At 35.3% G+C, this 23,818-nt stretch overlaps 1 protein-coding gene and 2 pseudogenes across 1 annotated transcript; 2 read left to right on the top strand and 1 right to left on the bottom strand.

Annotated features, from left to right (window-relative positions):
- Positions 1-985: 985 nt before the first annotated feature.
- LOC147935918 (uncharacterized) lies at positions 986-5,856 on the top strand (annotated as a pseudogene).
- A 3,659-nt stretch (positions 5,857-9,515) lies between these two features.
- Positions 9,516-10,653, top strand: LOC104720211 (putative F-box/kelch-repeat protein At5g03000; annotated as a pseudogene).
- Positions 10,654-19,789: 9,136 nt separating this feature from the next.
- LOC104718182 (uncharacterized) lies at positions 19,790-21,056 on the bottom strand. The gene has a single exon (XM_010435871.3). It carries the CDS (start codon positions 20,917-20,919, stop codon positions 20,101-20,103), a length of 819 nt encoding a protein of 272 aa, XP_010434173.1. The 5' UTR covers positions 20,920-21,056; the 3' UTR covers positions 19,790-20,100.
- Between the last annotated feature and the right edge of the window lie 2,762 nt (positions 21,057-23,818).

Raw genomic sequence — 23,818 nt, 5'->3', positions numbered from 1 at the left:
GATTTCTAGATTTTGATGTTTATGACATGTTGATGAGACTTGGTCCGTAAAATTTAATTGTTTAACCCTTGTACCATAATTGAAGTTCCAGTTCTCTTCTCTCTTCACTCTTGACTTGAGAATTGAAGGCTTAGGTTCCTCCATCCATGGCAAAAAGTGGTAAAATCTCTCTTGCTTCTTTGGAACGCTTCTTGTTATGGAATTAATTGATTCACACCGATCCGATCAATATCTTTCTGAAGAACCTCTTCCTCCTTCCCTTTCGATCTTCCTCTTGAATCGTTTCAGTTTCATTATGAATCTTTGGATTGCGGCATTTAAAAGTCAATGCATGCTTCTTTAAAGTCTCCTTTGTTTTGCATGTCCCTTAAAAAGAAAAATAAATAAGTATTAAATACGTTGTAACCGTTTAAAACGAAGCAAACAAAAACGGAACAAGAGAGAAAGATTAAGATTGTTCATTTTTTTTAACTTCCAACGAACAGAGAGAGTCGAAAACTTAAGAAGATCGTGCTTGTGCTTGGCGTTGAAGAAAGAACTTGGAGAGAGAGAGCTTACCTTGCAGCTTTAATGGCAGAAGAGAATCTGCAAGAAACAGAGAAAAGTATTATCTTTAGAAGAGTCTCTGTTGTGAATAGAGTCTTTGGAAACTGGTAAGTGTATAAATCAGTAGTAAATAGAGTATGTTTAGATTGATTTAGTGGCTTCGGTTTAGGCTTGGTCTTTATATATAAATCAACAATTGTAAATCATTTGGTTAACTAATGAGAATGAGATTACTTACTAATATGGTATCAGAGCATTTTCATCTCAATCTCTAACAAATTCTTCTGCGTCGTTTTATTGGGAATCTCACCGGTTTTACGCTGGAATCTCTTCCGATCTCAAGTTTCTGAGCTTCTTTTCCTTCGATTTTCTAGTATCCTCGTTCTCATGTGCTTTCTCAGCTTTCGATTTCTCAAATCGGAGTTTTTTTAGAGTTTCAATGGGAAAACGCAACTGTAAATCAATGTATCGCACTCTCGTTCCCGATTCACATGAATCTGGCACCACTGTGTCACCTCAAGCTTGTAGTGAGACATCGACATATCCTTTGTCTCGCTTAGCTTCCAAGTTGGTGAATCGCATTCCTGAACCATTTGATCGTGCACCTGCTCGTTGATCCCTCTCCATTCCATCTCATGATGCTTTCGAGGTATCTGATTCACCAGATAATTTTCATTCAGCGTAGCATTTGCATAGTATAGATCATCCTGGCATCATTTTAGTTTCTGAACTCCTAAACGGTAACAACTACAATGTTTGGTATGTTGATATGGTTACGAGTCTTGAGGTTAAGAATAAACTAGGATTTCTAGATTGATCGATTGCAAAACCTGATGAATATGATCCATATTCCAAGATCTGGTATCGCTGTAAATCTATGGTGAAGTGATGGTTACTGAATAACGTTTCAAAGAAGATCTATGCCAGTATTCTTTATATCAAGCATTCATCTGTTATTTGGAAGGATCTCCATACTCGCTTTCATAAATCAAATCTGGCTCGCCTCTACAAACTACGACATCTACTTCACTCTTTACATCAAGGCATTCTTGATTTGTCTTCTTATCACACACAAACTCAAATATTGTGGGAGGAACTCTCCAATATTCAAGTTACTCCACACACTGTTGAAGATTTACTTGCAGAAAAGGAGACAAATAGAGTGATTGATTCCTTGGTGGGGCTTAACGAGAACTATGAGAACATTCAGAGCCGCATTCTAATGAAGAAGACCTTACCTTCTCTCTCGGAGATCTACAATATGCTTGATCAGGATGATAGCCATAAGACTGTACAAGTTCCGGGTTTTACTGACACAAATTCTGCAGTCTTCCAAGTTTCTCAGTCTCCATCTACAGGTTTTTCTAAAAATTCCTCTGGAGCTGGTACTAATGGTTCTGGATATCAAAGGAGATATAGACCATATTGCACTTTATGTGGTAAAGCTGGCCATGTTGTTGATAAATGTTTTAAGAAACATGGTTATCCCACTAGCTTCAAGCCTAATCAACGACATAAGAAGCCTTCTCTTGTAGCCAATGTTGCTCTTGAAGATACTTCGTCTGATAATGTTGCTACCGCTAGTGAATTCTCTCCAGCTCAACTCCAACAGATGATGTCTTTCCTCACTAGCAAGCTTCAACCTCTGAGCACCACTCCCTCACCAGAAGTACACTTTGTCTCTGCATCTTCTGTCCTTCCTTCATCATCTACTAGTCCAACACCCGGTAACATTCATCCTTCTATCTTTTGTTCTTTTGTCGGGGTTGGTAAACCATATGTATGTTCTCTTGATAACAATTTTCTTGCTATGTATGCTTTATGTTATTGATTTGGGAGCCACCAATCATATCTCCCATGATCAATCTTCCGTTTTTTCTTTTAAACTAATGGACAATATTGTCAATCTTCCTAATGGAATTTCTGTGAGCATTGTTGGGATAGGTACTATATACTTGGGTATACACTTTGTTATGCTTTCACTTCTCGTAAGAATAGTCATAAATTTGATCGCCAAGCTTGTGCTTCTGCTTTCCTAGGCTATCTTAGTGGTTATAAAGGCTACAAGCTTCTTGATATTGAATCTAATACCATCATTGTTTCTCGCCATGTGGTGTTTCATGAAGATCTTTTTCCATTTGTTGGATCTGATATCTCACAGGATTCTTCACATTATTTTCTTGATCAGCTTCCAACTCTTCTTGTGGCTCTTTGATTATCTGTTGTTGATTCTTCTAAATCACCAACTTCTGTAGAGATTCAACCTTTTGTTGATCCTATATGTGATGTTTATGAACCTTCTGTTCAAACATCCTACAAGAAGACCAAACAGCCAGCTTATCTTCAAGATGACTACTGTCATTCAGTAGAATTTTCAACTGTTCATGAGGTTTCTCAATTTCTTTCTTATAATCAGCTATCTCCTCTTTCCCTTTCTTTCTTGGTCGCAATTGACAAAGAAAGAGAACCCAACTCTTATGCGGAGGCAAAGGAACTTCTGGTTTGGTGTGGTGCTATGGATGAAGAGGTCAATGCTTTGGAGGATACTGAGACGTGGAAAATCTGCACTCTACCTCCTGATAAAACTCCCATTGGTTGCAAATGGGGTTTCAAGGTAAAATTTAATTCTAATGGAAGTATTGAACGTTACAAGGCCATATTAGTTGCCAAAAGATACACCCAGAAGGAAGGTGTTGACTTCAGTGAGACTTTTTCTCCAGTGGTAAAGTTGACATCTGTCAAACTCATTCTTGCTTTATCTGTTATTCATAACTTCTCTCTTACACAATTGGAAATCTCTAATGCTTTTCTCAATTTGAAGAGATCTACATAAAGCTTCCTCCTGGATATGCTGATTGTAAGGGGGACACTGTGCCTCCTAATACATCGTGTAAGTTGCAGAAATCGTTATATGGCCTTAAGCAAGCGTCGAAATAGTGGTTCTTGAAATTTTCTTCCACTTTACTTGGTTTGGAGTTTACTCAGACGTATGCTGATCACACTTGTTTCTTGAAAATCACTGATAGTTTATTCTTCTGCGTATTGGTATATGTCGACGATATCATTATCTGCATAAATAATGATGCTGAGGTTGATATTTTGAAGTCTCAGCTCAAGTCCCTTTTCAAGTTACGGGACTTAGGACCATTGAAATATTTTCTTGGCTTGGAGACTGCCAAATCCTCGGAGGGCATTCATCTCTCAATGTAAGTATGCTCTTGATCTTCTTGATGAGACATGTTTACTTGGCTGTAAACCCTCTAGTATTCCTATAGATCCTAATGTTACTTTTCCAAGACCACTGGTGGTGATCTGGTTGATGCTGAAGCATACAAACGGCTCATTGGTCGACTTATGTACTTGCAAATCACGAGACATGATATTACTTTTGTTGTTAATAAGCTGAGTCAATTCTCTCAGGCTCCTTGCAAGGTGCATTTGCAAGTTGTCTAAAAAATTCTTCAAAATGTCAAAGGCATAGTTGGTCAAGGGCTATTATACTCTTCTAGGTCAGAACTTCAGTTTCAAATGTTTGTTGATGCAATTTACTCTTCTTGCAAAGGTACGAGTAGGTCCACTTCTGGTTTTTGCTTGTTTCTTGGCACATCATTGATCTCATGGAAGTCAAAGAAGCAGAAATTTGTATCCAAGAGCTCTGTAGAAGCTGAATACCGCAGTATAACCATCGCCACATATAAGTTGGTCTGGATTACCAACTTTCTCATAGAGTTGTGGATTCCTCTGTTCAAACCTACAATACTTTTATGCGATAACACTACATCTATTCACATTGCAACTAACCATGTCTTCCACGAGCGCACCAAGCACATCGAGAATGATTGCCATAGCATTCATGAGCGTATTGTTGCAGGTTTGTTTCAATTGTTTCATGTTAGGTCTGGCTTTCAGATTGCTGACCCGCTTACTAAAGTTTGATATCCTGCTCATTTCGATGAGTTAGTTGGCAAGATGGGTCTTCTCAATATTTTTGTCCCATCTTGAGGGGGACTATTATCTGTATAAGAATCTCTGTTGTGAATAGAGTCTTTGTAAACTGTTAAGTGTATAAACCATTAGTAAATAGAATTGGTTTAGATTGATTTAGTGGCTTCGGTTTAGGCTTGGTCATTGTATATAAACCCACAATTGTAATCATTTGGTTAATTAATGAAAATGAGATTATTTACTAATAAGAAGAAGCGATGAAACAAAGTCAATATCCATTGACGAAAGCAAGGTGTAACAAGGACTTACTCTGCTGATCCAATTTCACGATCTATGTTATTATGCGATTTTCTCAGGGACGAACTCCTCCGGATTTGGGTTTGAGGCCAATTGAACAAGATCTTGCTAGGTAAAACTGAACAAGAAACATGATCCAAATTCACAATCGATGATCTTAAACCAGAAAAATCTCCCAAATTAACTCTTCCTGAGGAAGACCCACGCAAATCCATTAGTCGCGGATCCTTAACTCCACGAAAACTCATAGCCTCTCAAGATTTGTGTGACTCTGCCCTTTGCTAGTCTCTGTCAACAATCTTCTTTTTACTTCATCTCTTTACGAGTTTGTTCTGCTTAATTTGGCTTTCGCTAGATAGTCTAATTGGTGTGGCGCTTTCAAGGCCTCAGAAAGTTTATGTGACTTTGCCCTTTGCTAGTCTGTCATGCAAAAATTTTCTTTTCTACTTAATCTTTATGAGGAAGTTAGTGTTTGTTTGTACAGCTTTGGCTTTTGTTAGATCCTATTTTTTCGTACCTAAAAGTCTGTTTGGTTTAGTACTTTATTGGGATTTTATTAGATTTTGTATTGTCAAAAATTGAGAGTAAGAATTTTGTGAGAGTCCCTGTTGTCGAAAGTTGACATGTGATGTCTTGTTGGAAAATATGAAGATCGGTTATCCACCTGGTATGATAGAGGAACAAAAATCTATCAAGAGGATAGATACCACAAAGGGGCCTGTGAAAAGTAGGTTCTCCAATTATCAATATTTGTGTTAAGTCTCTAAGTTTTAAACCTTATCTTTGTCCCTTCAATTTCTCTTCCATTCTTTTTGCAGTTGCGGATCTAGCACCCATGGTAAAAAGCTTTGTCTAGAAAGACCAAGAAAAATTGGAGCTAAGTACACAAACAAGTTTATAGCCGCTGATGAGAAGATTGAGACATATATCCTAGAAATCACTCATGTGTTTGGGGCTCCTGGTGGAAAGATCATAAATGGAGATATAAATGTTGTAAACAAACCATTCAAGATAGTTACTGCACATGTTCGTGTTGACTTTGAGTGTGTTCTCCATGATACCCATTAGCACATGTGTTTTGATATATTTTTCTATGTCATTGGTTGATGTCTTGGTTTATAGTTGTCAATCACAAAAAATAGTATGTATTCAAAAACAGTTTTTAATATGTTTTTTTGAATATATGTGAAAATCCTAAAAATTTAATTAAACGAATAGAGAGAGTATAATTTTAAAGTTTTTCTATGTTAAAAATCTAATATCCTCCTTTTATTTGCTTTAATATTACTTATGTTTGGTGAATTTAAAATTACAACTTTAGAGTATAGTTGACATGTACAATAAATGTACTCAACAACATTAACTGTATCTAAATAAGAAAACCATATTTAGATAGAGTTGACATGTGTAATCATATTTATCTCATGGATCTTTTTTTGCTGCAGTTTTTTTCAACAACATTCTAGATGATGTTATTGTCATCGCGATAGAGTTTATTGTTATGTTTTTTGGTCGTTGTTGAATTCAACTTTTAATTAATATCATAAAATATAGAAGAAAAAATAATAAAAAACCATATTACCCTTCAACCGTTTATTTTACCAATTTAAATTAATTATTTATTTTTTAACCATGATTTACATCCGAATTTATGTGTCATTCAATCCAGTTTAGGAAGAACTGATAAAAAAAAGGACATGCAACAAAAGAGGGGATTATTTTGTTACCATAGAGAGAGTAGATTTATCATGTGAATTTGAACCGGTTCAATTATTCTGGTTAAGGGCCAAGGTTACCAAAATCAACGGAACAAATATTTGGTTTGGATCAGTTTGGTTAATTCGGTTATGTTGTATAAGTATAACCCATACAAAATTTGGATTGGTTCAGTTTGATTATCGGTTCAGTATAAATTTTAAAGGAATTTGGGTACAATTTAAATAAATAAGAAAACTTAAAAATTGTTAACCGTTCGGTACTTAGGTTCACCAAATCAAACTGCTAACTGAATGCTATCGCCTGGTTCACTCATTTAACCGATCGCTTGTTTGGAAATCTTGGTTTGGTTCAGTTTGAAAAAAGGACGGTCAATAGAGGCATTTAATGTATAACTCAACAAGTCGGTAGTTAGAGGACATCTCCGCACAATTACTGAATCCTGAATGTCGTATAACTTTCTAAAATGAACTAAAACACACATGGTTTGTTAACCATGGTAACAAATAAACTATTAGACTATCTTATTACATAAACCTGATAGTTTCTCATGTCCCTAAAAACTACAACCTCAACCAAAATTAGCACTGGTATATCTCTCATTGATTGTAGATGCTTGCTTCAACGGCTTCACCTCCTCCTCCCATGTATGCTGCAACAACTACTCTAGCTAGCGGCCAGCTGATTTAGACAAATCCTCAGATAACATTTCAACAAAAAAAAATCCTCATATAATATTCCCAAGATCCTTTTTTTTTTTTCAGTTTTAAATGTTTGAAAGCTTCGATTAATAAACACAATATGGTATAAATTAACCTTGATGTTGTTAATTTATTTAGTTAAGTTGCACTATTGCACAATATGGTCAGATATTTATCGAACCCATCACCATAAACTTAAGTTGCACTTCATGAGATAAAGGAGGTAATAGTAGGGCTGGGCAAAATAACCGATAACCAAATAACCGACCGAAACCGAACCGAAAAAAACTAAACCGAACCGAACCGAAATTCTTCAAATACCCGAATGGTTAGTAAAAATCTATATCCAAACTAACCGAAACCGAACCGAACCGAACCGACAATTAAATGGTTAACCGAAATATCCGAAAACCTAGAAGATATCAAATATTATATACTTAATATTATGCAAAACTATAAAATAAACTTAAAATATAAATTATTTCTAGATTCAAAACAATTAAATATTTTAAATAATCAATATATGTAAATGTTATTATTTTGAATTTACAAAGTTAAATACTATTTTGTAAAATTGAATCAATATTTTTCCCTTTTTTGTATTTTTGTTATTGTATATTTGGTTAATTTTGGTTATATTCGGTTAGTTTTGGTTATATTTGGTTTATTTGGTTAATGTTAATATAATTTATGTTAGTTATGGTTATTTATTTAAATAACCAAACCGAAACCGAACCGAAAGAAACCGAACCGAACTAAACCGAAATTTCATAAATATCCAAATGGTTACTATATTACTATATCCAAAATAACCGAAACCGAATACAACCGAACCGAAACCGAATGGTTAACCGAATGCCCAGGCCTAGGTAATAGAGTGACTGCATATGGTTCTTAATTTACATTGGTTTTGAAAGAAAATAAATCACTAAGGAAAGGCACATGTTCTAAAACCATGCATCTATGTCTGCAGAAATTAAATTGTCATAAATTTATGGTTTCTTAATGGAAATTCTGATAAACTACAAGATACCTAAGTAAAACAGAAGCAGAAATAGAGCAAGAATTAAGTGACCAACAGATCAATTTAAATGTCATTAATAATTACTAGCTTTAGATACCTCCACAAAGGTCGGCCTTTCAGCATATAAGAATTTGAAGAATACCACAAGGAGTTGAGTGCCGTCACAGCAGAGATTTAACATCAAACATGATACATGAATGAATTAGCATATGCCTTACTAATTTGCTTTTATAGTCTTTTCAACCTACCATCGTGTGAGAGAGCATCATGAAGCAAAAGAGGATGCATGAAAAGAGTACCTAAAGAACGAGATGCTGAAGAAGCTAGAGGAGAAGCTCAAAAATCTTAACGCTAAGGTTGATGAGAAGACCAAGATGAATTTTTCGATTAGAACATCAAGTGCTAATGGTATAAGCATGCCTGACCCGCTCAGCCAAAACATTTGCTTTAAGCCACCAAATATAAGACAAATTGAAAAACCACATGTTTAAAATTTCTTTTGGTCAGTTGGTTATGAAGTTCACTACTGAGTCACATGTGTTGGGTAATCCACATCTTTGATTCTTTTTTTTTTAATGTGTCTTTCCTTTTTGTTTTGTGGATTGGAAAAAAATTCTTTATATTTTTTTTTTGTTAATTTTTGGTTTAATTCTTTAAAAAAATTTGTTAATTTTTTGTTTAATTCTTTTACGTTTTTTTTTTCATTAACATCAATTAAATAAAAATTGATCCCCTCGTTTACTCCAAAGCTTCAATCTCTTCTTCTTATTTTTCCACTCTCAGTCTTAATCTCTTCTCAGTCTCGATCGATTATCATCCCTTTTGTCTTTTGAAGCTCTTCTTCGACCACACCAAATCTAACACCGTCTCTGCCGTTGATGTCGCTTGTCCATCGCTGGATAAAACCTGATTAGACGTGACCACTCTTTTTCCTTGTTGTTAAGTTTTTATATGTGAATTTTTCTCCACCCTTTACGACCACAATTATGGGACATTATGGAACATTGGACCACAATTTTAAAAAAAAAACGCCTAGAGGAGAATAAAACAAATTCATTATGTTGAACTTAGGAAGGTTACAACGACCACAGCAAAAAAAAAAAAAACATCTGTCAAATATGTTAAGGAAAATCATAAAAAAATAAAAGTAAACTTGCAACTATATATATCAGAAGGAAATTAGGTTTCTTTTTCAAAGAAAAAAGTAGGGTAGGGAGAACCCCAGACTCAATCAATCAAACGAAGCTCTGAGGGTTTTGAGTTGTTGTGAAATGGAACTGACGACGATGTTCAACTCTTACGCTCCAGAAGTGCCACCGGACAATAAAAGGAGGAAGAAGAGGTCTCCGTCTCCGTCTCCGTCTCCGTCTCCGTCATTGTCTGGGTTATCATTGTTACCAGATGAGATAGCTCTTATATGTTTGGCTCGCGTTTCGAGATTTGACCACGCGGCCTTATCTCTCGTTTCCAAGAGCCACCGCTCACTCGTAGCTTCCCCTGAGCTCTTCTACTTGAGAAGGAAGATGGGTTGCACTAACGCATCGCTTTACGTATGCATGTGCGTTTTGCCTGACCCAGCTCCACGCTGGTTCATCCTTACCCCTAATCGATGGCTAAACCCCATCCCGTCGAACCCTTATCAGGCTCCGGGTTCATCTTGTTTCGTGGCGGTGGATGGGGGGATCTATGTTATCAGTGGACTCATAGACGACGGTATTCCCACTTCGGATGTCTCGTTTCTCGATTGTTACTCTCACACATGCATGGCACCGTGTCACATCCATGAATACACCTCGAGCTTCCGCATTGGCAAGCTTATTAGACGGGATGATATACGTGTTTGGAGGGTCCAAGCAGTACGATACATGGGGAGAGGTATTTGATCCAAACACTCAAACTTGGGCCTCTCTTTTTTCTCCACCCCCACGTTGGGTTCGTGAGACACCACACAATAAAACTATCCCGCTTATGGCTGTAAAGGAGAAGAGTGTTTTCGGGGTTGATGATGATGATGGAGGCTTCGCCTTCTTGTTAAATTTAGGTGAGATAGGATCCTTAAACGATTCGTGTATCATTGAAAAAATATTGTACTGCCGTAGTACTCGCGGAAAGATTGTATGGTCTGAGGTGAAAGAATTGGTTTGGAAGGAAGTGAAAGGTTTGGAAGAGCTGCAACACTCTTACTCTAGTTCAAGGCATTCCTTTCGTATCATCAAACTCTGCAAAACTTCTGCTGGAAACATTGTTATCTTCTGGATGGCAGAGAGTTTGGACCTTTGGTCTGCCGAGATTTCCTTGGAGAGACGCGTGGGAGGCGAGATTTGGGGGAAGATTGAGTGGTCCAATGTTGTCTTTAAAGTTGATCCTTTCTTACACTCATCTCATAGCGTTAAGGTCTTATATGCTGCATCTGTATATGTCTGAAATTCCAGTCTTCTCTCAGTCTCTTTGTCTATAATATTTGTTCATAAAATTTTCCTGGTTCTACATAGTTTAAATTTCTAAATACTTTTAATTTTAAGCTCAAGAGATCAGAATTCATGAACACAATTCGAGATCAAGTATAACTGAAAAGCTGGTGAACTCCTCCTAATACTACACATGCATATCATATATAAACGACATGGACTCAGTGGACATGGACATGCATATCATATATATTGCGGACTCAGTGGCTAAAACTTAGAATACCAATATATACTACAAACTCAGTCACCTGTTTGTTTGATTATGAACATAAGCTCTACACTAGTTAAACATAGATTTAAAAGCTAAATCATATTCCGTGGAATCACCATTTAAACAAAATTGATGTGAATATTACTAAACTATGACAAGTAAACGTAACAGGACTCTGTTACATATACGGGAAAACAAAATCTGAGAGTAACATTTCAATTCATGACGTGCGAGAAACAGAACAGGGTAAATTGATAGAAGCACATAATTTCAAGTAGATCAGCAGTGTATAGAGACAAAAATGAAACAGAGAAATTCAGTACGGGAAATAATACGTACAGATGAAATGGTACACTGACCTGATCAAATAATAATCAAAGTTCTGTTTGTGAATCTAACCTTACCTCAACGCTCCTGTGCAATCTCAGTCATATGATCATATGTAAGTAAGACGTAATGAAGTTACAGTGGTTTAATTATCTGCATGATGCAGACTGCATCCTGTGGAAAAGCAAAACAGTTCAAGAGCTTCCCGTTTTAAATAAGATGGGCAATGCAGGATTTGATTGTTTTGTCTATAGGAGCCAAATGATGAATCTCAGAACTTTCCTCTTTTCAACTGGTGCTTCAGTACTTCTCTAGCTCCTTGGTTATGGAAGAGTTAACTTCTGGTTGCACTAGTGCAGAACTGGGTTCGTCTTTATAATTTACTCCAAAGTATAAGAGATTACCAAAGTCTGGATTGATATCTTCTCTAAAGATTCCATACTAGAAGTAGAAACTGTGTGTGTTCCTAGCTAATCAAAATGTTGTGCCAAGCAGAAGGTATAGTTTCTGTTTGGAAGCCATTATATTCAGAGATTCAGAGTATTAATTACCTTCCTTCCAATGTTGCCAATGGGTTCAACAACGCTGCGAGCTTCAGCAGTTCCACAAGTAACACTAGGTAACAAGGGAGTGAAAGAAAAGTAGTTTCTAGGTGATATAACCTGAACTTCATATGAGGAGTTATTCAAACTCTTCAACGAACTTGCTCAAGCCCATCCATTTTCAACAACCATTATTGCTTATAGGATGCATTTGCCTCAGAGTAAACTATAAGTTGTGCTGCTCGGAGCTAAGAAACAAGATATATTAATTAAATTAAATGTTCTGATTACAAATCAGAAGACTATTTGTAGAACAAGACCTAAACTGAATCGAGGGTATCGTTATGCAGATCGATTCATGCCAAAACAGAGTAAATTGATAGGTGCCGTGCCACTGAAGACACAGAACAGAGTAAATTGGCGAAGAAATGGTATAGTAACCTGATGGTGGAGACGACTAGAATCCTGGAGAATACCACAAGGAGTTTAGTGCTGCCACAGCAGAGAATTAACATCATACATATACATGAATGAATTAGCATATGCCTTACTTACTAATTGCGTTTATTGTCTTTTATATTGTTTTGGGGAATGTTTTCCACGAAATGAATCTCTGTTACGCATGGTTACTTTAGAATTATACAATTTTACTCTTTTTTTAGTCAGAGTAAACATATCATCAATTTGTTGTGTATGGTGGACCAATTATTTTTTGAGCTGCAAAAACCGTGTGGCTCAATGTCCATAAAACATGTATCAAAACAATTAAATGATGAAGAGAGTAGTAAATAACTAAAAAATGTACATATTGTGTTCCATATCATCTTTAGCTATAGGTAGTAGTGTCGGCGATAGGGAGGTGCAAGGTGTGCATTTGCAATAGAACCATTCTAAATTAACATAAAAAGTAGTGTATTTTAAGGCCTAAAAGTAATATTTTTAACAAATTTAGATGTAATTAAGGCTAATTTTTCAAAAATTGAACAAGAACCCTATATCTATTGCGGTGAAGTCTTAGTTGTTAAGATTGGTAGTAAGTGTGAGATATTAACATAAAATGATTAAGAGAAGGATGACAGTGGTGGAACCGGAAGAGAAGGTTTGATTGAGATTTTTAAAAAAGATAAAGTTAAACTATTTTAAAATATTCAATAGTTTATTTTATTATATGAAATTATGTATCTCAACAAAATATTGTATTGAAACTAAATATAATACTCAAAAAGGTTAGTCGGAATTTGTAATTTGTTACAACTTTTTCTTCATAATTTGAATAAAATTTATTACTATATGGATAATATACTTTATTTCTTCATAGCATATGCGGAAAATATACTTTTTATTACTATATGGATAATATGATGATATTTCACAAAAATAGAATTGTATAAATATAAAATGTAAAGTATAATGATTAATGACAAATTAATATGATAGGCTAGATATCAAATCTTATATGTTTATTTTGGTTAGATATATTTTTAAAAAATTAATAAAGTATTTTTCGTTTTTCTAAAATACCTAAATTGAATAAATTAATATTTGACATTTTTTCCATTAATAACTATTATTAATTTATTCTTTAAAATCTATATTTATAATATCATAGTGATGTAATTATTTACACTTTTAAAGGTTAGATTAAAAAAATGTATTTCCAAATAATAATAGGGGATGACTAATATGACGAGCATGACGTGGAGTTTTATAATTGAATAAATTATCAAACTTTTATAAATTATAGTGAAAGTTTTTAACTCCATGTAAAACTTTTCCTTTGGATCAGCATCTGGAAGTGGGTCTTCACACATGGATCTTGTTTTAGGATCATAATATGCAGAATCTTCAGAAAGGTTTAGCAGGTATTTTGTCGTATCTTCCCTAACATGTGGATTCCTGTAACTAAGTAAATCATTGACTCATGAGCTACTCTCTCTAGGGAAGAAGATTAAAATTGGGTTGAAAGAGAAATGAATAGATCCAAATGTACCTTGTGCTTGTTGCCTCGTTTGCAAGATCGCATCCTAATCATCCATATGTGAAGGTTGAAGTATGAATGCTCACCAACAAGATGAGTCGGATCATCATCCACAACCATGAATAATCATAACAAATACAATGAGGTTATTCTAAAATTATTTTTACAATAAATACAACTTCTTTAATAAGTTTTTCTACAAATCTTTTTAGCATAAATTAAACTATAAATTTTGTAACATATTTTTTCTTTGAAAAATCACAACGTTTTTCATCAACATGAGCTTGATTTGTACTTGATCTCTGCATTCTTTCTATGTTCTCATCAGATCTCACCATCCGCTTTACCATGACTTTTTTCCTAGGGCCATAAAAACCTAGGTGTGACTCAAACTCGTGGCCTTGTTCCACTACATCATCCGAAACAAGAAGCTTCGTATGCAATAAAGTTCATACTAGCACTAACAAGCATCAACGTAAAAATCAAATGATTACTCAGAATATCCAAAGTTGGATCATACTAAGAGTGTGATTGGGTACTGTTTGCATGAGAACTTCATTAGTTAAGATGAATTTACAACTTTTAGAGATTTTTTCATGATAATTATTAGTTACAAATTCTTACATTGATTTTTTTTATAATACATTTTCGGAAATAGCTAAGAGTTTGAATGGGTACTGTTTGCATTTAATTAGTTAAGATGAATTTACAACCTTTAAATATTTTATCATGATAATTATTATTTACAAAATCTTACATTGTTTTTTTTTTATAACAATTTTTTGAAAATAGCTATGCGACTCTTGATCGTTTAGTTCACATGTACTACAAAGACGCCGACAAAATATCATATAAAAAAAATCAATTTTGGATAATATACCATATTGCCTTTGCATTCAACCATTTGTTTAATCTCTATTAAATTTTGTTAAAAGCTAGAAGAGACACTGAATAATTAAAGGAAATTCTTAAAAATAGCACCAAATTAAGTTTTTGTTCCAAACTTAGCACAACATCTTTCAAATTCCAAAAATAGCACTAATTAATCTTCTAAAATTAAATCCTAAATTCAAAATACTAAACCCTACCCCTCAAAACTATACCCTTAATGTGAAATTGATAACCCAAACATAAAAAAAAAACAAATTCTAAAAATTAATTTTAAATAATTTAATGTGGTAAATAGTGCTATTTTTGAAATTTATGGAATGTTTGCTATAGTTTTCATAAAACTTGGTTTAGTGCTATTTTAGGGTATTTCTCAATAATTAATCAGAAATTTAATATGGTAAATGAGAAACTCAATAATCCTATGACTAAGGTTTATGAGAGGAGTAAGATGAAAATTTTCAATTAAAACAACACATGGTAGTGATACAAGATATGTAAAATACTACTTTTTGTGAATTATCAAGAGATTATTAGCCAATTGATTTATTAATATTTGGTACTAAATAATGTAAAATAAAATATTTTTAAAAAACTATCAATTATCATACTTATCTGAATATATATCTCCATAACTAATGACAAATATTGCTAATGAAGAAGATGAAGACTCAAAAATCAAAAAAAATGACATGGAATAAAAGAGGGGGGGGGGGGGGGGGGGATTATAGAGGCTTATTATAGCCTGCCAATTTGAACCGATTTCTTCAATTTGGTTCATGTATTCTGGTTAAAGGTCAAGATAGTCGAAATTGACCGAATTTTTTTTTGGGTTTGGTTTGGTTGTCTAATATTAAGAACTTGAAAAATATAAGAACACCTTTTTTATTAGATTTAGAAAACTCTCTCAAAAACTAAATCTCTCTTTCTCTCAAGTCTTATGGAACACCTCTCCATGGACTCTTATATTTATAGGTTTACACTTTTCCTAAACCTATTAGAATTACCATTACACAACTTAATGATAATAGGAACTTTTCCTTTTCCTAATCTATCTCTTTTGGCAACTTCCTAGGAGATAGCTTCTTCCTCAAGTTGGAATTATCCAACATTCTCCCCCTTAATTCCAACTTGAACTCCGGGTGCTTCAATCTCTTGTACTCCGATTAGATTCCTCATTTCTCTGAATTTTATCCTTGCTAGTGGTTTAGTGAGGATGTCCGCCTTCTGCTCCTCACCATGAACATGTTCCAATTCTATCTGATCATTCTCCACACACTCACGAATGAAGTGATACTTTGTGAGTATGTGTTTACTCCTTCCATGAAACACTGGATTCTTACTTAGAGATATAGCTGGCTTGTTGTCAATCCTTAGTAAGATCTTCTCATCTAGACTAAGTATTTCTCTTAGCAACTCCTTCAATCATATGGCTTGATTTGTTGCTTCTGTAGCTGCCATAAACTCAGCTTCACAAGATGACATCGCCACTGTGTGTTGTTTTTGTGAAGTCCAAGTGATTAACGATGAACCAAGATAGAACATATGACCTCCAATACATCTTCCATCATCTATATCAGCTTTGTAACTACTGTCACTGTATCCAACAACCTTACTCAACCCATCACGCTTGTAGAACAAGCCTAAGTTGGTGGTTCCTCTCACGTACCTTAACAAGTGTTTAAGAGCTTGTCTATGTACCTCTCTCGGACTCTGCATATACCGGCTTAAAACTCGTACAGCAAAAGCTAAGTCATGGCGTGTGTGAAGTAGATACCTTAAACACCCAATCGTTTTTCTATATCTTGTGGCATAAATTTCTGGTTGTTTTTCAGCCTTTGAGATCTCCATACCAGGCTCCATTGGTATGTGAGCTGAATTACACGAATTCATCTTAGTATCAATAAGAATCCCTTGAGCATAACCTTTTTGTTTAATTCGTATCCCATCTGCTCCTTGTACTACTTCAATACCAAGATAATATGTCAACTTCCCAAGGTCTAACATCTCAAACTCTCTTGACATATCCTTTTTAACTGATCAATGACTCTTTGTGAAGTTCCTGTCACAAACAAGTCATCAACATAGATTGCCACTATCAGACTTTCTTTCTTGTCACTCTTGAGATACACAGTAGGCTCCTTTATGCATCTTTTAAAGTTCATCTTCTTCAGAACATGATCAAGCTTCACGTTCCAAGCTCTAGGAGCTTGACGTAGACCATACAACGCCTTATGTAGTCTGTACACTTGATCCTCTTGTCCTCGTTTAACAAAACCTTCTGGTTGGCACACATAAACCAGCTCGTTTAAGTCACCATTTAAGAATGCGGTTTTCACATCAAGGTGATGAATCTCCCATCCCTTCGAAGCTGCAATACCAATGAGTAGTCGAATAGTTTCCATTCGAACTACAGGTGCAAACGCTTCTTCATAATCATTGAGGTATCGAGGTTTGTTGATAACATGTCCATATCTTGTGACAACTTGCTGATTTTCATCTACTTGATCCATGTTTTCTTCATTTGTTCATCTTCTATCTCTTCTTCTTGGTTTGCAGGTTCTTGGTCCGGTTCTTGATGCTCGACATTGTCATCCTGATTGTTCTCATCTTCATTTCCTTCTTCTACAAACCCATTATCAGATAGCTTAAACCTTCCTGGTTCTCCATTGGTTTGGTTTTCTGCATTCGACCAATCCCAAACTTTTGTCTCGTCAAACACGACGTCTCTGCTTACAAACACTTTTCTTTTAACTGGATCATATAACCTATAAGCTTTCGAACCTGGTTCTGGCCCTAGATTAATCAAAGTTCTCGACCTATCATCCAACTTCTTAAGATGTGGTCCAATGATTTTAGCATAAGCAACACAGCCAAATACTCGTAGATGCTCGATGTTAGGCTTTCTCTTCGTGAAACTTTCATATGGAGTATGAACCGCTAAAGCTTTGGTAGGAACTCGATTGATTAGATATGTTGAATGACGTACAGCCTCTCCCCATAGTTCATTAGGCAATTTCATAGCTTTAAGCAAGCTTCTTGTCATCTCAATTAATGTGCGGTTTCTTCTTTCAACTACACCATTATGTTGAGGAGTATATGGTGCAGTTAAATGTCTAGAGACTCCACTTCCTTCACAGAATCGGTTAAACTCAAGTGAGGTAAACTCTCCTCCCCTTTCGGTGCGAAAGTTTTTGATAGACAGTCTGGTCTGCTTCTCAATTCCTTCTTTAAACCTTTTAAACCGATCGAAAGCCTCGATTTTCTCCTTCAATAGCATTATCCACATATATCTCGAAAAATCATCAATAAGGACAAAGACATACCGATTATTAGCTGGTGTTGGTGGTGAGATCGGTCCACACAAGTCACCATGAATCAGCTCCAAAGCTTGAGCTGCTCGAAAAGATGTTGTAGTTGGAAACACATCTCTGGTTTGTTTTCCGACTAAACACGCAGTACACACATTCTTCTCATGAATCGATTGTGGCATTCCTACAACCATACCTTGTCTCACCATATTGTTCATTACTCCAACACTTATATGTCCCAGCCGTGCATGCCATGTTAGAGTAGTGTCGTTGTCTTGGATATAAAGACACTTAGGAAACTCAACTTCCATTGGCGTCTTGTAGAGACGGTTTGATGATCTCTTGACTTGTACTAACAACCGTCCAACTGGATCAATTAAAGTTAACATGTCTCCCTTCATGTTCACTTCACATCCAAACTCAGTCGCTTGTCCTAGACTGATAATGTTGTGCTTCAGGTCGGGAATGTAGTAAATCTCCTTGAGTGATCGCCTCTCACCCGTTTTTCCCACAAAAACAATCGATCCCTTTCCAATTATGTTGATAAACGAACCATCACCAAACTTAATCTTCCCTGTGATATTCATATCTAAACTAGAGAAGAATTCTTTGTTTCCCGTCATGTGGTTACTAGCACTGTTGTCAAGATACCATACACTTTCATTGTTGATATCATAATTCTTGGGAAACATCTTATCCTCATTCAATAACACCACCTCATGAACGTAAAGTGCATCAGCTTCATGAGTTTCATTAAGATTTGTCTCTTGATGTGCAACTTCTTTCGCAGGACATGAAGATGCGTAATGACCCGGTTTATCACATCTCCAACAAATTATTTTAGATAGATCCTTCTTCTGGTTTTGATTCTGATTTGATTCTGGTTTTGTACTTGATCTGGATTGTCTCCTCCACGACCCTGGCCATTGAACCTTCCTCATCCCCTGCCTCTGCCAGAGCTATCTCCATTGTAGTTACCACGACCAAAACCACCTCGACCATATCCACCACGGCCATATCCTCCTCGACTACTTCCTCTTCTTCTATAACCTCCTCTGTTATAGCCTCCTTTGTTTCCTTGATAACCACCGTAGCTTCCTTGATTGCTTGAATTTGAGAACATAAGTTTTGCTTGGTCTTCACTCCGGGTCTCCTCCCTTACATGATCTTCATAAGCTTTTATACGACCAACTATGTCTCCAAATCCAGCTGTCTTTAAATCTAAGACTTGTTCCAACGATGCAACGATATGAATATATTTGTGTCTTGGAGGTCCTGTTAAGAACTTCTTTACCAATTTTGATTCTTCAATAATTTCTCCCAAAGCAGCTGACTGCGATGCTAGGCCTGAGATCTTGCCAGCAAAGTCATCAACAGAGTCGGTATCCTTCATCGTTACCCGATCAAGATCTGCAAGTAAAGTCTGAAGCCTCGCTTCCTTTACACGTTCTGCACCTTGATGGCGTGCTCTTATGGCTTCCCATAGAGTTTTAGCCGAGCCTTGATCTCCAACTTGCAGGATAAGTGATTCGGGGATGGATTGAAATAGAAGAGCAGTCGCCACATCGTTCTTCTTTTGATCGGTGGATCCAGGATCAATAGTATCCCACACCTCGCTAACTCGAAGTGTGATTCTCATGCGCATCGACCAAACAATATAGTTTGTCGATGTTAACATCGGACATTGGATGGACGGTGATCCAAGGTCCTTGGTTCTCGACAATGGATTTGGTTCGTCCCCCATACTTAGTTATGGACAGCTTCTTCTCCACAACTTTTGATCGGAGCTACAACCTTAGCTTTGATACCAAATCTAATATTAAGAACTTGAAAAATATAAGAACACCTTTTTTATTAGATTTAGAAAACTCTCTTAAAAACTAAATCTCTCTTTCTCTCAAGTCTTATGGAACACCTCTCCATAGACTCTTATATTTATAGGTTTACACTTTTCCTAAACCTATTAGAATTACCATTACACAACTTAATGACAATAGGAACTTTTCATTTTCCTAATCTATCTCTTTTGGCAACTTCCTAGGAGATATCTTCTTCCTCGAGTTGGAATTATCCAACAGGTTGGTTATCAATTATATTGCTTTATGTTACATAAGTAAAATCCAATACAAAAGTATTTTGTCGTCATCTATGATAAAAGATCGATTTCTATTAAACCATCTTCGTCTTCTCCGTGAAAATCCAACTCTGTTTGATTCCATTTACTCATCATCATCTTGCTCTTGTTATTATTATAGCAACGATCAAGCTTTATCTCAATCAAACCTTCTCCTCCTCCAGCTCCACCGCCGCCGTCCTCCTCTTCCCATCTGAATCCCATGTTCTCCGGCGAGTTCCAGTCACCGATCTCCGGGAAATTAAATTCCGAAGAGGAAGCAGAATCCGAATCCGAATCTGATTCTGGGTAACAGAGAGACAACGACGGGAACCTCACGATTTTTTTAAACCGGGTCGGGTCTTTTTCACCACCCGGGTTCTCTTCTTCTTCTTCTTCGTCGTCGTCTTCGTTCTCTTCGTAAGCTTCGTGTATCACTTCCAATGGAGCTCTCAAGTTCCACTCCACGAAACCACACGTCAAATGATCGGGATTCTTGTCGGAATCAACGTTAGAGTAGTCTTCAGCTGTCTCCTCGAGATTCTCGTTTCTTGTATCGGGTCGGGTGTTGGGTTCTCGGGTCGACCCGAGACGGAGAAGAAAGAGGAGGAGAGCTCCGGAGATGAGAAGAACAGGGGAGAGAGAGATTCGAAGCAAATCATTGGGCAAGTAGATGAGGATTAGAACGTAGAGAGTGATGAAACAGGAGAAGAGAGGATGAGAGAAGAACGAGGAGGAAGAGACTTGTTCGGTTTCTTCTCCCATGGCGTGTGTGTGTGAGGGTGACGGTGTTTGAACTTTGAAGTTTAGAGAGACAAAGACAGAGAAGAGAGACTTTGGTGGTCGTTGCATTTAAATGCCCCGTAGAGGGTTTTGTTTTGTTTTGTCTTTTTTTTTTTTTTTTTTTTTTTTTTTTTTTTTTTTTTTTTTTTTTTTTTTTAATAGTCAACACATATTTAATTCTCAATAAATTTCGAAACATTGAATTCGTTAAATACAGTAAAACCTCTATAAATTAATAATCACTATAAATTAATAAATTTTGCTGGTCCCAAGTCGGGTCAGTATAAAAATTAACAATATTCGATAAGATAATAAGATAATAATTTTTTTGAAATCTTAATGTAAAATATGGTCTCAATAATATCATAAATTAATAATCATGTAAATTTACATATATATAATATATGTAAAGAAAAAAAATATAATGTATGTTTCTCCTAAAGCTCATATCTACAAAACAACTGTTATGTTGTATTTTCAAAATATAATGATATAAAATCTTTTGTAACATGTCATAAATATAGCTACATTTTTTTAATCTAGTATATAGATGGATTAATATACATTTGAATTGGATATTTTTCTGAAGTTAAATTGATATTATACTGTTATGGAATATATTTAAGTGAAATGGATTATGAAAAGATTATATTTATGTGTTCTTCCATTTTGATTTGGTGTGAGTTTCGATTTCATCAGTTGTTGGTTTATTTCTTCGAATGGAAAAATCTTCTATTGACAAAGGCTGCGGTAATACTATACATAATTTGCAATGAAAATAGAAAAGAAATAAAGATTTTAAACCATAGTATTAATTTAAAATGGAGGAACGTTAGACTATTTGTGTAAAATTTTGGATATTCTGATCCTGGGCTAAGTTTAATCAGGCACGCATTAGCTTTCTACTACTAAATTATAGCGTTAAATAATGCTCCTATGTATGTATGGCTTAAAAGTCTTCTAGGCGAGATTGACGTAGATGGTCGCATAAGGCTTTCGTATTGGGAGGTTAATTTGCATTTTGCATGCACATCAGCTTCCCATTAGCTGCTTCCGTGTTTGTTGGTTTGAAAACTCTCTCTTGAATAATAAGATCAATACCCATGTATAATGCAATCACCGGAAGCTCTTGTCATGAGATCAATACCCATATATTACGAAATCTCCTTTCAAAAAGATCTACTAGTATAATTTGGTGATATAATGATGACAAGAATCCAAAAGAAAAGAAAAGGATATGATGACAAAGAAATACATGATGTGAGTAACAGAAGAATATTTCAATTTTAACCCATACAGACATAGTGACGTACTTGTCTTGATTCTTTACAAAGGAATTGAGAATTGATTTTATTGCTTCGATTCTTGCGGTGTTGTTGGTTCGGGAAATGTGAAAGCTTTAAAGTGCGTAGGACAAAGGCAAGGAATATAGTATTATACTAGCGTAGACGTGGTCACTCTAAATACTTCTGAAATATAAAGTCCAGACAAAAAAAAAAACTAGAAATACTTTCGAAATGTTATCGCAAGTTTATAGATTTTCTAGAAGAACAAAAGTTTACTTTCAGGTGGTACACACTCTATATTCTTTCTTTCTTTTGTATAAATCCAGAACTGAGTCATGTTTCAAAGACGAAAATAATACTATATTTTCATTTTAAATGAATAATCGTTTATAAATATTTAACTTGACATAGAGTTATACTTGGGGTTACTTTCTATTAGATTAATGTTAAATTTGATTAGTTTTGTAAGAATATGTGTATTTGGCATAATCAGACGATGATACATGTAATTTACCCGATAACCAGATTACCTAATTTAACTGTTTAGTTACCGAGATGATCGTTTGGTCCCCCAACAAAGGCTACAAGAATAAAGAATTGAGATCGTAACTTTTTATATTACATTTAAATTTTACTTAACTTCGTAAACTGAGATACTAGATTCCATATAATTGCACTAGCTAGGTTCTAATAGTTGAATTTAATAACCCAATACTCAAATACAAGTGTTATTGTTTCCCATTTTGACCAATCGTATGCATATTAAAAAATTTCCCCCGGTGAGTTGCATGCATGGTATGGTGTCATTTCTTTGAGTTCATTTTCATCACACAACATGTCTCTGTTACATCTTTTGCATTCAATTATTTTAGTCTCCACATGCTTAGTTTAGTTTTTGTTTTTCACTTTAACATATAAGATATTAGATATGTCTTCCCTTGTAATAATGATGATCAAACAAAGCAAAGTAGTTCCGCTTTATGTTTGTTGAGAAAGAGAAAGGTTGAAAGCCTGAAAGAATTGGTAGTTGTGTTGTGTGGGCAGTCGGAGTGGGTCTTTTTTGCAAAAAATGGCTTACTCTTTTTTTCAGGACTCTTCCTTTCTTATTGCGGTAAAGAATAGTATAACTTTGTGAACCGTGATCAAATTCCGCTTTATATTTTTAATTCGTTTTGGAGAGTTTGAACATGTGAACCGTGATCAAATTGCGGTAAAGAATAGTATAACTTTGGCATGGGTGCTTCACTTTTAGTTAGGTTCGGTTCAAAAGGAGTAGAGTTGGTTTTCGATTTCTTCGGTTTGGCATGAACTATATAAATATTTATTTCTAATTGAATTTGTCAAAAAGACGAGAAAATATGTTCACCTTAACCTAAAACTCTATATACTGAAAATTTATTAAGATACAAAATTGAATATTTTTGGCTATAAACTGCGGAATGGACTGAAAGTTTTTGGTATTTTTAATTGATTATTTGACTTATATATATATATATAGGGTTATTTAAGAAAGAAGCAAGAACTTTATATAAAAGTCGACAAAATTAATCAAAGTTTTGATGATTAGGGGAGAATGGACCCAAAGGACATACACCACGTGACTGGGAACTGTTTTTGGACCGACCACATCCATCACCAAGGCTTGACTTCCACGAAATGATTTTCAAAAATTGGTTGTCCAA

The sequence above is a fragment of the Camelina sativa genome, chromosome 10 (assembly GCF_030686135.1).
Source record: "Camelina sativa cultivar CO46 ecotype springtype chromosome 10, ASM3068613v1".
NCBI lineage: Eukaryota > Viridiplantae > Streptophyta > Magnoliopsida > Brassicales > Brassicaceae > Camelina > Camelina sativa.
This window is presented reverse-complemented; position numbering and strand designations above follow the sequence as displayed.